Source organism: Symphalangus syndactylus, chromosome 4, assembly GCF_028878055.3.
Source record: "Symphalangus syndactylus isolate Jambi chromosome 4, NHGRI_mSymSyn1-v2.1_pri, whole genome shotgun sequence".
NCBI classification, from domain to species: domain Eukaryota; kingdom Metazoa; phylum Chordata; class Mammalia; order Primates; family Hylobatidae; genus Symphalangus; species Symphalangus syndactylus.
The window spans coordinates 100,069,934-100,086,253 of NC_072426.2; the positions used below are offsets into that span (position 1 = coordinate 100,069,934).

The following is a 16,320-nucleotide window of genomic DNA, read 5'->3' on the forward strand; positions in this document are numbered from 1 at the left end:
TTTGTGAAGCATGGGTTGGGGACAGGAATGAGAATCAAAGTTGAAATGTCCTTTAAATGATCCACAATTAAGGAAAGCTTAGAACTGGGTCTTAAAGCCATATAAAATCAGAGCTCTTGTGGGCAAAGTCTGGAGTATCCAGGATAATACCAGATGTACTGAAAATCAGACTTTATTTGATATGTGTTGCTAAATAAATAAAAGGAAAACTCTGTCTTCAATTTATGAAAGTATATGGCTACCTGACATATTTATATAATCTTTAAAACTTTTGCCTTTAAAAAGTTACCTAGAAACATGTCATTAGTCCTTCTGGGTCACTGGGGAAGATTAAGGGTGGGATTGAGATTGGTCATTGCTCAGGAGACACTGTAAATTTGGATGCTCCCAGCTTCTCTGCATTCATCTTTTTTTTTTTTTTTTGAGACAAAGTCTTGCTCTGTCGTCCAGGCTGGTGTGCAGTGGCGTGATCTCGGCTCACTGCAACCTCCTGGGTTCAGGTGATTCTAATGCCTCAGCCTCTCAGTAGCTGGGACTACAGGCACATGCCACCATGCCCGACTAATTTTTGTATTTTTAGTAGAGACAGGATTTTGCCATGTTGGTCAGTCTGGTCTCGAACTCCTGGGCTCAAGTGATCTGCCCGCCTTAGCCTCCCAAAGTGCTGGAATTATAGGTGTGAGTCACTGCACCCGGCCCTTCTCTGCATTTATCTACTGGGAGGTTCCTACACTGAAGTCAGATAGTCTATGCCCTACAGCTTCTGTTCCATGGGTACTCTAAATGTGTGGCATTCCCAAAGGGAGATTAGGTAGGTTCTCAGGAGGATGGAGGTTAGTCTCAGATACCAGCTTACCGCAATTTCCTTGTTTTTTCAGGACACCTGACTGATAGTGAATGTAATCAGAAACACACATCCAAGAAAGGGTCACTGATAGAGCGCAAGAGGAGCTCTGGTCGGGTTAGGAGGAAAGGCGATGAGCCTCAGGCCTCGGGATACCACAGTGAAGGCAAGCCCTTCTGCACTGCTTCTCTTTCTCCTTCATTCACTCTATCAAACTTCTGTCGTGCTCCAGACTGTTGGCTTCTCTTTTCTGTTCAGAGGGCTTGTCTTTGCTTTTTCGACACTGGGGTCTAGTATCTTTGATCACTTTAAACATCTATATTTCTTTCATTCTTTGTGTTTTTAGGAGAAACACTGAAAGAGAAGCAGGCTCCTAGAAATGCCTCCAAACCATCCAGCAGCACCAACAGGCTGAGGGATTTTAAAGAGACAGTCAGCAATATGATCCATAACAGACCATCCCTGGCTTCTCAGACCAATGTAGGCTCTCACTGCGGGGGCAGGGGAGGAGACCAGCCTGTCAAAAAACCTCCTAGGACCCTGCCTTTACACTCTCGTGACTGGGAAATAGAGAGTACCAGCAGTGAGTCAAAATCCAGTTCTTCCAGCAAGTATCGTCCAACATGGAGACCCAAACGAGAATCTCTGAATATTGACAGTATCTTTAGTAAGGACAAAAGGAAGCACTGTGGCTATACCCAGCTTAGCCCCTTTTCTGAGGATTCAGGTAAGGAGATAATTAGGGAAGAATTGGGCTTTTGAATAAAGTTGATTTATGTCTTTTTAAAACCTGGGTTTTTTGGTACATCTGGCAAGGAGCATTTTTATTCTGATGTCGGGTGTTTTAGGGATATGAGTTCAGTGAGTAAGTAGCCAGAGGGAGGAGTTGGTTAGGTCTTGATTTTAGGCAAATGCTAAATCTACCTCATTTTCCATACCTGTCTTTTGATTGGAATAGCTAAAGAATTTATACCAGATGAACCAAGCAAGCCACCTTCTTATGACATTAAATTTGGTGGACCAAGCCCCCAGTACAAGCGCTGGGGCCCAGCACGGCCAGGCTCTCACCTTTTAGAGCAGCACCCCCGACTAATCCAGCGAATGGAATCTGGCTATGAAAGCAGTGAGAGGAACAGCAGCAGCCCTGTCAGCCTGGATGCAGCCCTGCCTGAGAGCTCAAATGTCTACAGGTATTGTTTGGCCTTTGAACAGCAACATTGTCCCTTGCAGCAATGTGAGCCACCTACTTGGGGCTTTCAGGCATGGCTTAGACAAGTGGAGGGATGGCCTTTGCTACTATCTCTATGTGCTCTCTCAACTTCCTATAACAACAGCACCCTCTGCTGGAAGAACAAAGGCACTTGAGAAAGGAGAGAACTTTCTATTTGAAGTACAGTTATCATGTATAAAATAATTTTTAAAAATTTAAGTTCGGGGGTATATGTGCAGGTTTGTTATGATAAACTTGTGTTGTAGGAGTTCGTTGTACAGATTATTTTGTTACCCACATATTAAGCTAGTACTCACCAATTATTTTTCCTGATCCTCTCTTTCCTCCCACCCCCCACCCTCCGATAGGCCCGTGTCTGTTGTTCCCCTCTGTGTGTTCATGTGTTCTCATCATGTAGCTCCCACTTATAAGTGACAATATGGGGTATTTGGTTTTCTGTTCCTGTCTTAGTTTGCTAAGGATAATGAAATAATTGTTTAGTGCTTGCTTTGGTAGCACATATACTAAAATTGGAACGATACAGAGATTAGCATGGCTCCTGCTCGAAGGTGGCACAAAAATTTGTGAAGATTTCCGTATTTTTCAGATATGTAGGATAAATGAGTCTAGGGATCTAATGTAAAACATGACTACAATTAATAAAATTGTACTGCATATAAGATTCATGGTAAATGAGTAGATTTTAACTCCTCTTGCCACAAAAACAAAAAAAAATGGGTAACTATATGAGATGATGGGTATGTTAATTTCCTTCAATTATAGTAACCATTTTACTATCTCTATGTATCTCATAACATCATGTTGTACACCTTAAATATACACAATAAAAAAATGTATTAAAGAACGGATTAGGCCAGGCATGTTGGCTCACTCCTGTAATCCCAGGCTAGTACAAAAATTAGCGAGGCATGGTGCTGGGCGCCTGTAATCCCAGTTACTTGGGAGGCTAAGGCAGGAGAATCACTGGAATCCAAGTGGTGGAGGTGGTAATGAGCCGAGCTCGTGCCATGGCAACTCCAGCCTAGGCGACAGAGCAAGGCTCCGTCTCAAAAAAAAAAAAAAAAACAAAAACGGACTAGGCTGGCCGCGGTAGCTCACTCCTGTAATCCCAGCACTTTGGGAGGCCGAGGCGGGTGGATCACGAGGTCAGAAGTTCGTGACCAGCCTGGCCAACGTGGTGAAACCCCGTCTCTACTAAAGATACAAAAAAAAATATTAGCCGGGCGTGGTGGCGGGCGCTTGTAATCCCAGCTACTTGGGAGGCTGAGGCAGGAGAATTGCTTGAACCCAGGAGGTGGATGTTGCAGTGAGCTAAGATCGTGCCATTGCACTCTAGCCTGGGCAACAGAGTGAAACTCCATCTCAAACAAACAAACAAACAAACAAGAATGGATTAGTGGACCAGGTGCGGTGGCTCATGCCTGTAATCCTAGCACTTTGGGAGGCCAAGGCGGGTGGATCACAAGGTCAGGAGATCGAGAACATCTTGGCCAACATGGTGAAACCCCGTCTCTACTAAAAACACAAAAATTAGCCGGGCATGGTGGCATGCACCTCTAGTCCCGGCTACTCTGGAGGCTGAGGCAGGAGAATCACTTGAACCCAGGAGGCGGAGTTTGCAGTGAGCCAAGATCGCGTCACTGCACTCCAGCCTGGGTGACAAGAGCGAAACTCTGTCTCAAAAAGAATGGATTAGTGAATTAAAACTTACATAATCCTAAAATCAGAGAAGAAACCCAAATGTTATTCTGGGACAGTGTTTTGTTGTTGTCGTTGCTTTTTTTTTTTTTTTTTTTTTTTTTTTTTTTTTTTTTTTTTTTTTTGGTATTGATGGGGTTTCATCATTTTGCTCAGGCTTATCTTGAACTCCTGGGCTCAAGTGATTTACCCACCTCAGCCTCCCAGAGTACTGAGATTATAGGTGTGAGTCACCACACCCAGTGTGGTGGGATAGTTTTTATTTTGATTTGTTTTAGGGTCACTGGGACTCTGTGTTTTACAATGCTAATAATATTCATAATAATGATGACAGTTTATTAGCACTGATTGTACCCTGCCCATAGGGCTCAGTTTGCTTTATAACTTTCAAATCTCCATACATTATTTTTACTGAGTTGCCACAGAGGCAATTTTTCTGTTTTCTTTTTTCTTTTTTTTTTTTCGAGATGGAGTGTCTCGCTCTGTCTCCAGGCTGGAGTGCAATGGCACGATCTCAGCTCACTGCAACCTCTGCCTCCTGGGTTCAAGCAATTCTCCTGCCTCAGCCTCCCTAGTAGCTGGGACTACAGGCGTGTGCCACCTTGCCCAGCTAATTTTTGTATTTTTAGTAGAGATGGGGTTTCACCATGTTGGCCAGGATGGTCTTGATCTCTTGACCTCATGATCCGCCTGCCTCAGCCTCCCAAAGTGCTGGGATTACAGGCATGAGCCACTGCACCTGGCCAAGGCAATTTTTCTAATAGTAGAGCTGCTTTGAAAGGAATCATTATATCTTCTACAAAGGTGATAACTACATGTTCATACTCTCTCAATGTTCTTCCCTGTCCACAGGATCCTGTTCAGTTTTACTTATGAGAAGATGCTACAAAGGTTTAGTAAGAAAGAAGGAAATAGATATGAAACCAATATGTTCATTAATACATTCAACAGATTTTGAATATGTATTATGTACCAGTTACTGTGCTAGATGCACAAGATGTGAATGAGGTGAGATGAGATTAGATAGGAGAATGAGTGGATATTTCAATTCTTCAGAAGTAGTTTAGCAGAAGCTCTAATTGTGTTAGTTTGATTTTTTTTTTTTTTTTTTTGAGAGAGAGATTTAGTCCTAGGAATGTTGCTATAACCTGCTTTCATGCTTTCACTAAACTCTGAGTTCTCTTTTGAAGGGATCCAAGTGCTAAGAGATCAGCTGGGTTGGTTCCTTCCTGGCGTCATATCCCAAAGTCGCACAGCAGTAGCATCCTGGAGGTAGACTCCACAGCATCCATGGGTGGCTGGACAAAGAGTCAGCCTTTCTCAGGTAAGCAGAATGACACTGAATTTGAGGACTGGATTTGACCAGCAGTTTTGTCTGGGGACCAGACTTACCTGAGCACATTTGAAATTAGAGGACAGTTACAGGCCGGGCGTGGTGGCTCACACCTGTAATCCCAGCACTTTGGGAGGCTGAGGCAGGCAGATTGCCTGAGCTCAGGAGTTCATGACCAGCCTGGGCAACACAGTGAAACCCCGTCTCTACTAAAATACAAAAAATTAACCGGCATAGCGGCGTGCACCTGTAGTCCCAGCTGCTCGGGAGGCTGAGGCAGGAGAATTGCTTGAACCTGGGAGGCGGAGGTTGCAGTCAGCTGAGATCGTGCCACTGCACTCCAGCCTGGGCAACAGAGTGAGACTCCATTTCGAAAAAAAGAGGACAGTTACAGTTTGAGTATTCCATCAGAATGTAAATGTAGAGTCATTTCAGTTGCTCCATCTTTGGATTTATCTATTTTTTGTTCTCCATCACAGCCTGCCTGAATATTTCTTTCTACTTGGAGGGAGCCCTTGTGGGAGCAAGAAGGGACAAAAATATGGTAAACAGTGTTAGTAACATCCCCATTTTTCAGAAGAATAAATCCTAGGGCTTTCCTTGGATTAGGGACAGCCTCTTGGGAAATGGATTTCTTATTGTTTAGTATTATGAATTGACATACCAAAGGGGTACATGTGGCTATTTGCAAAACTTGGAAATAAGCAATTCAAATTTATCCTTACCCCTGGCTAAATATCTTAGTCTTACTACCAATTATCTTGATAGTTACTGACAATTCTTAGAGGTAGCAGGAAGAAAGGCCTGCAGCAGCAGTAGTAAAAAGGCATGAACCCTTTTAGGTATGTATACTAAAGGTTGCGGACATCTGGCAGAGCAGAACAATGCCTATAGAGGCAGATATCTCTGGAATCCTGGGCTCTAGTAAGTTACAGTTAGAGACATGTGGAAGACATTTGGGCTTCCCATTGTAATTATACATTTGGTTTGTTCCCCACATTTTAATTTATTTCATGTTGAATAACATTGTTTTGAGAAACTTGTGAATCATACATGAGACTATTCTCCCTTCTCTTCAGATAGCCAGCATTTTTTAAATTACACTAACGACTGAGTCTCATGATCTCCTGAATAGTCCTCAATTCTGGACTAGTTGGATAGAATTCACCAACAGCATTCTTCAACTGGTAAAAGATAATTAGCAAGGAGTTATGACAAGATTCTTCACACACCATATCACCCCACCATCCTGTTTGTATAATAAGCCCTATTTATGCCCCACAATTTGATTTAACCATTTTATTAAAACACAGAACAAACATTCTTATATGGTAACTTTGCATACTCTTAAAAAACTACAGAGGTAAATCAAGTCCAGTAATTCAATGATCTGCCCTTTGCCTCCTGAAATTGAAGGAACCAGTGTTACCATTGTGGTATATATCTTTCTGTCTTTTTCTATGCTTACACAAGTACATAGATAAATTTATGTACATATATATAGGTAAGCATCATTTTTAAAAAGTAAGGTGAAGTCATACTATGCATGTTATTCTCTCAATTTTTCACTTAATTTATTATGGACATCCTTCTAGATCTATTTAGATCCATCTAGAAAGGTTTATAAAATTGGACTTATACTGCTGTGGACATTTTACAAATTCAAAGAGGTGGTGGAAATTAAGGGTGAGAAAATGACATTCTTGAAGCTCCCCAGTCAGTCAGTGATAACACCTGGTAGAAAGTGTTCTCTAATGATTAGAGCATGATTACGAATTTAACCTACTTGACTTTAATTTAGCTCCATTATTTCCCATTTGTTTTACCTTGGGCAAATTATTTATCCTCTTTGTGACTCAGTTTTCTCATTCCTAAAATGGAGGTAATAGTATCTACCTCGTAAGTTGTTGTTATGATTAAATGAAATAATACATGTAAGCATGCTTAAAACTTTCTGGCACATAGTAAGTGCTGAACAAATGTTCAGTGTAATACCATTGTTGTGAAGCGCTCAGTAAATGTTGTTGTTGTTGTTGTTGTTATTATTATTATTATTATTATTATTTTGAGACGAAGTCTTGCTCTTATCCCCCAGGCTGGAGTGCAATGGCAGGATCTTGGCTCATTGCAACCTCCACCTCCTGGGTTCAAGTGATTCTCCTGCCTCAGCCTCCCGAGTAGCTGGGATAACAGATGCCTGCCACCAAACCCGGCTAATTTTTGTATTTTTGGTAGAGACGGGGTTTCACCATGTTGGCCAGGCTGGTTTCAAACTCCTGACCTCAGGTGATCTTCTGCCTTGGCCTCCCAAAGTGCTGGGATTACAGGCATGAGTCACCATGCCCGGCCTGTTGTTATTATTATTATTATTTCTAGCCCAAGTGCCATCCTGAATCTAATTATGGAAAGTATTATCCAAAATATAAGCTCCAAATTGGGCCAGGCGCAGTGGCTCACACCTGTAGGTAATCCCAGCACTTTGGGAGGCCGAGGTGGGTGGATCATGAGGTCAGGAGTTTGAGACCAGCCTGACCAACCATGGTGAAACCCCGTCTCTACTAAAAACACAAAAATTAGCCAGGCTTGGTGGCACGTGCCTGTAGTCCCAGCTACTCAGGAAGCTGAGGCAGAAGAATTGCTTGAACCTGGGAGGCAGAGGTTGCAGTGAGCCGAGATTGCGCCATTGCACTCCAGCCTGGGAACACAGTGAGACTCCGTCTCAAAAAATAAATAAATAAATAAATAAACAAACAAACAAACAAACTCCAAATTGAAAGCAAGAATTCCAAAAGGAAAGTATTGCAGTGGTCATAAATTCATCAAGTACTTAGTCTTGGTAATGGAAATGTGGTGACTTCTCCCTTGCTTATATTACAGGTGAGGAGATATCTTCTAAAAGTGAACTGGATGAATTGCAGGAAGAGGTGGCCAGGAGGGCGCAGGAGCAGGAACTTCGAAGAAAACGGGAGAAGGAATTAGAGGCAGCGAAAGGGTTTAACCCTCATCCTAGCCGCTTCATGGACTTGGATGAATTGCAGAATCAGGGTAATTGTTGTGAGCATTAGGTTGTGGGTGATGGGGACAGACAGAAAGGGTAGAAAAAAAATCTAAGCTTGTAAGTTCTCTGTCTTCTTTTTTTTTTTTTTTTTTTTTTTTTTTTTTTTTATTGAGCAGGATTTTTTTTTTTTTTTTTTTTTTTCCCTGCTTTTATTTTTTTTTTATTTTTTATTTTTTATTATACTTTAGGGTTTTAGGGTACATGTGCACAATGTGCAGTTTTGTTACATATGTATCCATGTGCCATGTTGATTTCCTGCACCCATTAACTTGTCATTTAGCATTAGGTGTATCTCCTAATGCTGTCCCTCCCCCCTCCCCCCACCCCACAACAGTCCCCGGAGTGTGATGTTCCCCTTCCTGTGTCCATGAGTTCTCATTGTTCAATTCCCACCTATGAGTGAGAACATGCGGTGTTTGGTTTTTTGTCCTTGCGATAGTTTACTGAGAATGATGTTTTCCAGTTTCATCCATGTCCCTACAAAGGACACGAACTCATCATTTTTTATGGCTGCATAGTATTCCATGGTGTATATGTGCCACATTTTCTTAATCCAGTCTATCGTTGTTCTGTCTTCTTTTTAGCAAAATAATTTTTTAAATCTTAATTCACCCATTCCAGTGAGAACAAGTTAGAGTAGGATGTGACAAGACTATTGACTGGAGATAGGCACTGATTTGGGGCACATCTATTAAAAGCCTATAGATTGGAGATAGTATATCATTTATGAATAATGTTTCCCATGAACATCCGTTGAAGGTGTAAATAAAACTAGCCTTGAGTCAGAAATAGCTGAAAATGGCAGTGAGCCACACTGACAGTGAGGGGAATTCTACTTGCTGGGAAGAAACATACCCATGAAATATTCCACCTGGAGCATCAGGGAAGTGGATCTGCCAAACAGGAGCAAGAACAAAGCCAGTTAACTTTTGATACCATGACAATTGATTCTGTAACCTCAAACAATTTGCATGGACTTTACTTCCACAACTGCCCCATGTTAGACTTTTTTTCTTCCTAGAATTTTTTTAGGATGTCACTTTGTACCAAAAGAGACTAGCCTTCAAAATAGTTCAGCCAAGCTGAAGTATCTAACTTAAATAGGCCATGAAACCTGTATCTTAGTTTTTTTCCTATAAAATGACTTTATTGTTTTTATAATTCGGAAACCCCACTTACAACAAATTGTGCTAAAGCAGTATGAAGGTCCAAGTTTGTAAGTGCAAGCTTTTAACTTTGCTGGCTGTTTTCTGTTGACCACTTATCTCTTTTTATATATACTTAGAGAATCTTCTTGGGCCAAGTAATCCTATTTGGGGGCAGCTTTTTTCCTTTAATACTACTCTCTTGATTCAAGGTAATTGTTGCCTTATATTTCCCAAGACATTGTATTAGTTTCCAAATTAGTTTTAAATACCTAATACTTAGCTGTCTCTATATTTGGATAGTCTTTTCTCCTTTTTTGACCTCAAGCTGTATCACATTGGTGTCCCAGGTTTATTTTGCTTCTGAAAAAAGGGGTCTTGTCATTTTTCTCCTTTCATTTGTTTCTCTCTCTGCCAGTTGGGCAATAGATTAAAGTTAGGAGGAGATCCCACTGGGTATATTTCATTGTCAGTTCTCTATACACTGTGGTTCAGCATTTCCTGCATGAGCAAGGAATGGAATGCTAAGATTCTGAAGGATAAGAATTAAAATTTGGTACAGTGATTGATCAACTATAGCTTGTCTAGATCTCCGTAGAGTAGAGAATTTAAAAAAATGGCTCTAGGAACTACCTCTGATTTTAAAGGTGTATACATTTAGTTGATTACAAATATTATGAGAGAACTTCAGGTCTGGGGAGTAAGGGAAACCACACCTCTAGAGATAGAGTGGATCCTGAGTGCCAAGTTCTTCAGAACCAACCTGCTGTTTCCATTGTCTTCCTATTGCTCTCAAAAAGTCATGATGAATTAGGAAGTGAATGTTAGGGATGTGGAAGAGCCTTTCTTACCATGTCCTGCTGGAGGTAAGTGGAGGATGAGGGACATTATGGGAGAAGTGACCCACATTTTTTTTTTCCCTGCAACCTTGTGAAGGCTCACTGGCAATCCCATTTGTAGGTGGTGAACTTATATTGCAGCTTGCTGCCAATGTATGATTATGATTTAGTAGAGGGTAAGGGATACATAAACATGAGAGTTCTTTTACAAAAATTTCTCTGCCTGTACTTCCTAGCCTTTTCATCTGGTATTGTTTTTAGACTCTTCTGCACCTGCTTTGGCACACATTCACTTTGAGAGGAGGATGGAATATTCCCTGCTCGCTGTATGGGAAGGTGACTTCTTTGGGGATAGTTCTGGTGAGGAATAGCATGATGAAAGTAAATACTTAGCAATGCTTATGACAAGTATGTATATGCAAACCAGGAATGAAGGCAGTTCAACTGCCCTGGCAGGTACATTGGATTAGGAAGTGTAGACCATCTGTGACCAAGAAGTGTACTGATTTTCCAGTTTAGGGTGGTGCATAGAGGACTGTGTATTGGTGAAGTAAATAAGTGGTATGGATGGCTATTCACAGAATAATGAAGCTACCTTTGCCATAACATAGCAGTGAAGGTCTCAGTCGACATCTAGGGTGTTCTGACACTAGTTGGCAAGAATTGCACTGGGAAAGAGCAGTTCAATTCCAGGCATAAGAACCTACCCTTCTGCTATATAGAATACTTTGTTCTTTCCTTGAGGGACTTCCTAAGGGTCTTGGTGTTAGAATATATGGCCATTAATGGCATGCCTCTCTTTCATGGCCTTGGTAACATCTTGGTTAAGGCAAAGTGGATGTCCTGCTTGTTTTCAGATAATTCTTAATAGAAATAGACAGTTGGAATAAGGGTAGACCAGTGGCTCAGCAGCAAGGATCTCTGTGTACTGAAGGGAAACAACAGTACACAAGAAAAGTTGGAATGAATTGTAATGAAAATGAAAAGTGCTGGCCCTTTCAGGGAGGAGTGACGGCTTTGAGAGGTCCCTGCAAGAGGCAGAGTCAGTGTTTGAAGAGTCACTGCATCTGGAACAGAAAGGAGACTGTGCTGCAGCTTTGGCTCTCTGTAATGAAGCTATCTGTAAGTAACTCTAACTGCTATGGCTGTGGCACATTTGACTAACTTCACAATAGGTATTATTAGTGTTGTCACTCAGACGGGATAAAAACAGTTTTTGTGTCTCCTCACTCTTGCTCTCCCAAACTGAGTCGCGTTAGCTGTTTTTGCCCTTTAGATTTCTAAGTGTACCTGGCACTGGCACTGTGGCCTATGGATATTTACCAGAATAACCTCAGCAAGGAATCCATAGATGACTTCTCCAGTCATGCCTACCTTCTTATTTCAGGATAAAGTTAGACCTCAGATGTGAGATTAGTCTGCTCTTTTGCTAGTCACTGACTAGTGAGTTGGAGCTTATAGAAGGAAAACCGAATAAATTGGCTATGACTTCCCAGGCCTGTGACTTTTTAATTCAATATTTGATTCTTTCTGATTCTCCCCTACCTTCATAGTATGCAGCACCATAAACTTACACCAAGAGACTAAGGCTTAGAATTGGTATCAGCTTCTTGTATGTGACCCACAAGAAGCTGTGGTCTATAAAGACAGATGCAGGTTTGGATCTTATTTCTGCTGTTGGCCATTGGGGAGAGAGGGGTGAGAGTAGAGTGTGGAGACCAGAGTCAGACAGGTCAGTTGCAAAGGACAAGAGTGGCAATCTCTAAGATGGAGGCACTGGTTTATCTTCTTGATTTATTTTAGTTTTGTTTTGTTTTTTTAATTTGGATTAACCTGTTTGGCCTCCATGGCTTCCATCAATGTTCCTTATAGCCAGAGGCAGCTGTGTGCCCTGGACAGCATATGCATGGTCCATGCCTTGCATTCCTGCTACATATTTTGAGTTTTACTGCATATCTTTGCTCATTTTTTTCAATTTTATTCTTTTTATTTTTGTTTGTGTTTTGTGTTCTGTTTCTGCTATATTTTCTTTGCATTTTAGCTAAACTAAGACTTGCCCTGCATGGTGCCAGCTGTAGCACGCACAGCAGAGCCCTAGTCGATAAGAAGTTGCAAATCAGTATTCGAAAAGCACGGAGCCTGCAGGATCGCATGCAGCAGCAGCAATCACCACAGCAGCCGTCGCAGCCCTCAGCCTGCCTCCCAACACAGGCGGGGACTCTCCCTCAGCCAACAAGGTAGTGCTTGGGAACCATGTTAGTTTATGAATGCCAGGGGAAGAAGTGACCATGAGTATTCTATAGCAAGAGCTCTCATCGTCTTGGTGACTGAAGGGGAGAGAGGAGTCCTCTGAAAAGATTTTCTTCTTTCAGGTCAGACATACAGTGAAAAGCTCATTGTACTGCTGGTCCTTATCTTAATAATTCCTAGGATGCAAAAAGCACAGCATAATAAGACCATTTGTTCACATTTCCCATGGGTAACTTTAGCCCCGGACTTGTGTAATAACGCGATTATATTTGTATATATTATGTTCTTAGACATGGCAATCCAGGCTACATTTCATGTTGTGGTAGCTACCATGTGATTTATTTTGGGATTTCAGTGCTTCCTATCCTTATGGAAGCAGAGAAAGCAGTCTTTCTTGCTCTGATTGCACCATAGAGAAGAGACACAAAGATTCCCTTTGCTTTGCTTCTTTATGGTCAGGACTAGGAAAGAAGTTCCAGTAGTCATTGTTGTAGTTCTCACATCTTAACCCTTGAATTTGACTTTTACTTAGAATAGATGAATTTAAATAAACATTGATTTGGACCGTTAATAATTCTGAATAGTTTTCAAAATATAAATTAATAAAAGCAATTAACTTTTTTTTTTTTTTTTTTTGAGACAGGATCTTGCTTTTTCACCCAGGCTGGAGTGCAGTGGCACGATCACAGCTTACTGCAGCCTCAACCTCCTGGGTTCAATGTTCAAAAGGCAAATGTTCAAAAATAGTTAACTGCTAGGCATGGTAGCTCACGCCTGTAATCCTAGAATTTTGGGAGGCCGAGGAGGGCAGATTATTTGAGTCAAGGAGTTTGAGACCAGCCTGGGCAACATGGTAAAACCCTGTCTCTACAAAAAACACAAAAAATTTAGCTGGGCATGGTGGTGCATGCCTGTGGTCTCAGCTACTTGGGAGGCTGGGGTGGAAGAATCAGTTAGCCTGGCAGGTCAAGGCTGCAGTGAGCCGTGATGGCGCTGCCACACTCCAGCCTGGGTGACAGAGCAAGACCTTATCTAAAAAAAAGAAAAAAAAAATTGCAGGTCTATTTGATGCTAAAGCACATGTCCTTAACCGTTATGTAATATTGCCTTTTATGATTAGGCTTCCTATATTAGTATATCATATTCTCTGTAATATTATAAGGGTGACTGGGTGACTATACCCTCAAAAGTTTATAGTATATTTTCATTCAAATTTAGGGGCTTGTTTTGAATATAAGCAATTTAGATAGGTAAACCCTTTCCAGAAAACGTATACATCCTGATGTATGTGAGTGATCGAGGCTTTATTTAAGTCCTTGTAACATTAAGTTTTTAAAGTCAGAAATACCAAACAATTAGTGAGAAACCAACTAAATACAGTTAATCCCTACTCCTACTCCTAAATCTCAAGAAAGTCATATTGCTTTGGGGAAACATCTCAGTGACTAATATAACAAAATCCAAATTATAAAAACACATTTGAAATGGTTGATTTCTGTGTATTCCCATGAGCCCAAATCACCCTGTATTTTGTAAATGTGGCCTCATGGTTCCTTTGGCCGGGCTGCCTCTCAGGACCCCAGGTAGGACTTGCCTCCCTGTATAGCATCCTGGATTTTTGCTGTTTGGTATGAGTGATTTTCAGGCTTTGCTTACCTTCCATGTCATCTGCATGTGAGACTAGTTGATTTTGTTTCCTAATTTGCAAGTAGAATGTGACTGGAATGCAACTTCACAGGTAATGAAGAATATTGGCAAGGGCTCCACTTAATGTTACTGTGCAACTTTGGTGAGGGCATTTAATAAAGAGGATTAATGTTACCTATTTACCTGGGTGTGAGCTGACCATGTGCCTTTTCTTTTGTGATCCTCTGAACTACTGACTCTACTTGTGCTTGTCTTTCTGTTTATTTTTACCATTCCCTGTGTGAATAGCTAGAAATGGGAATGGAATGTTCAGTTCTTTCTGTAAGCGTTCCTGTCAGTCAAGGCAGCTTATGACTAGCTCTCTCCATTTGTTTCAGTGAACAGCCTATCCCGCTCCAAGTATTGTTAAGCCAAGAGGCCCAACTGGAATCCGGCACGGATACAGAGTTTGGGGCCAGTTCTTTCTTCCATTCACCTGCTTCCTGCCATGAGTCACACTCATCACTATCTCCAGAGTCATCTGCCCCACAGCACAGCTCCCCCAGTAGATCTGCCTTGAAGCTTCTGACTTCGGTTGAAGTAGACAACATTGAACCCTCTGCATTCCACAGGCAAGGTTTACCTAAAACACCAGGGTGGACTGAGAAGAATTCTCATCATAGTTGGGAGCCATTGGATGCCCCAGAGGGTAAGCTGCAAAGCTCTAGGTGTGACAGCAGCAGTTGCAGCAAGCTCCCTCCACAAGAAGGAAGAGGCATTGCTCAAGAACAGCTCTTCCAAGAAAAGAGGGATCCTTCTAACCCCTCCCCGGTGATGCCTGGAATAGCCACCTCTGAGAGAGGAGATGAACACAGCCTAGGCTGTAGTCCTTCAAATTCATCAGCTCAGCCCAGCCTTCCCCTGTATAGAACCTGCCACCCCATAATGCCTGTTGCTTCTTCATTTGTGCTTCACTGTCCTGATCCTGTGCAGAAAACTAACCAATGCCTCCAAGGCCAAAGCCTCAAAACTGCATTGACTTTAAAAGTGGACAGAGGCAGTGAGGAGACCTATAGGCCAGAGTTTCCCAGCACGAAGGGGCTTGTCCGTTCTCTGGCTGAGCAGTTCCAGAGGATGCAGGGTGTCTCCATGAGGGATAGTACAGGTTTCAAGGATAGAAGTTTGTCAGGTAGTCTAAGGAAGAACTCTTCCCCTTCTGATTCTAAGCCTCCTTTCTCACAGGGTCAAGAGAAAGGCCACTGGCCATGGGCAAAGCAACAGTCCTCTCTGGAGGGTGGGGATAGACCACTTTCCTGGGAAGAGTCCACTGAACATTCTTCTCTTGCCTTAAACTCTGGGCTGCCTAATGGTGAAACTTCTAGGGGAGGACAGCCCAGGTTGGCAGAGCCAGACATATACCAAGAGAAGCCGTCCCACGTGAGAGATGTTAGGTCTAAGGATCTGGGCAGCAGTACTGACTTGGGGACTTCCTTGCCTTTGGATTCCTGGGTGAATATCACAAGGTTCTGTGACTCTCAGCTTAAACATGGGGCCCCTAGGCCAGGAATGAAGTCCTCCCCTCATGATTCCCATACGTGTGTAACCTATCCAGAGAGAAATCACATCCTTTTGCATCCACATTGGAACCAAGACACAGAACAGGAGACCTCAGAATTGGAGTCTCTGTATCAGGCCAGTCTTCAGGCTTCTCAAGCTGGCTGTTCTGGATGGGGGCAGCAGGATACGGCCTGGCACCTACTTAGCCAAACAGGTAAGAATGCAACCAGGGGTTGGGGGGAGGGGGGAGGATCATATAAAAGCTGAAAGCAGGGAAAGATCAGAAGAAGGGAGTGTTCTATACAGATAGTATCCCCCCCAGCTTAGTAGGAGGTAGTAGAACTTTTGACTTTACTCAGAAAGCCTTCAGGACCAGATCTAGACATCTTTGTGGCTAGAGTGGAGGAAGGGGCAGAATTACCACTCACAGGCAACTTCCCCCCTTCTAAAGTAAGAGATTATTAAGTATTTGCCCATGGCTTCTCCAGTATGCTGTGCTAAAGAATGGTTCAGGGCCGGCCATGGTGGCTCACTCCTGTAATCCCAGCACTTTGGGAGGCCGAGGCAGGCAGATCACAAGGTCAGGAGATTGAGGCCATCCTGGCCAACATAGTGAAACCCCTTCTCTACTAAAAATACAGAAAATTAGCCAGGCGTGGTGGTACGTGCCTGTAGTCCCAGCTACTCGGGAGGCTGAGGCAGGGAAATCACTTGAATTAGGGAGGCGGAGGTTACAGTG

At 42.4% G+C, this 16,320-nt stretch overlaps 1 protein-coding gene and 1 non-coding gene across 45 annotated transcripts in view; both read left to right on the forward strand.

Annotated features, from left to right (window-relative positions):
• USP54 (ubiquitin specific peptidase 54) overlaps nt 1-16,320 on the forward strand; it is a 138,461-nt gene that overhangs the window by 100,353 nt on the left and 21,788 nt on the right. For 22 of the 44 annotated variants that reach the window (XR_008657231.2, XR_008657229.2, XR_008657232.2 and 19 more), the window contains 9 exons: nt 879-1,010; nt 1,191-1,571; nt 1,803-2,034; nt 4,964-5,097; nt 7,984-8,151; nt 10,410-10,508; nt 11,151-11,270; nt 12,190-12,385; nt 14,423-15,795. Coding sequence is in view for 39 of the 44 variants with exons in the window: in XM_055275748.2 (XP_055131723.1) it covers nt 879-1,010; nt 1,191-1,571; nt 1,803-2,034; nt 4,964-5,097; nt 7,984-8,151; nt 10,410-10,508; nt 11,151-11,270; nt 12,190-12,385; nt 14,423-15,795 (2,835 nt within the window). In the remaining 5 variants the exon portion in view is untranslated. The remainder of the gene's footprint in view (nt 1-878; nt 1,011-1,190; nt 1,572-1,802; nt 2,035-4,963; nt 5,098-7,983; nt 8,152-10,409; nt 10,509-11,150; nt 11,271-12,189; nt 12,386-14,422; nt 15,796-16,320) is intronic. The other 22 variants (XM_063637470.1, XM_063637473.1, XM_063637477.1 and 19 more) reach the window with 5 other exon arrangements.
• On the forward strand, nt 2,555-2,658 carry LOC129481384 (U6 spliceosomal RNA). The gene has a single exon (XR_008657392.1). It is a non-coding gene; the product is annotated as a U6 spliceosomal RNA (small nuclear RNA).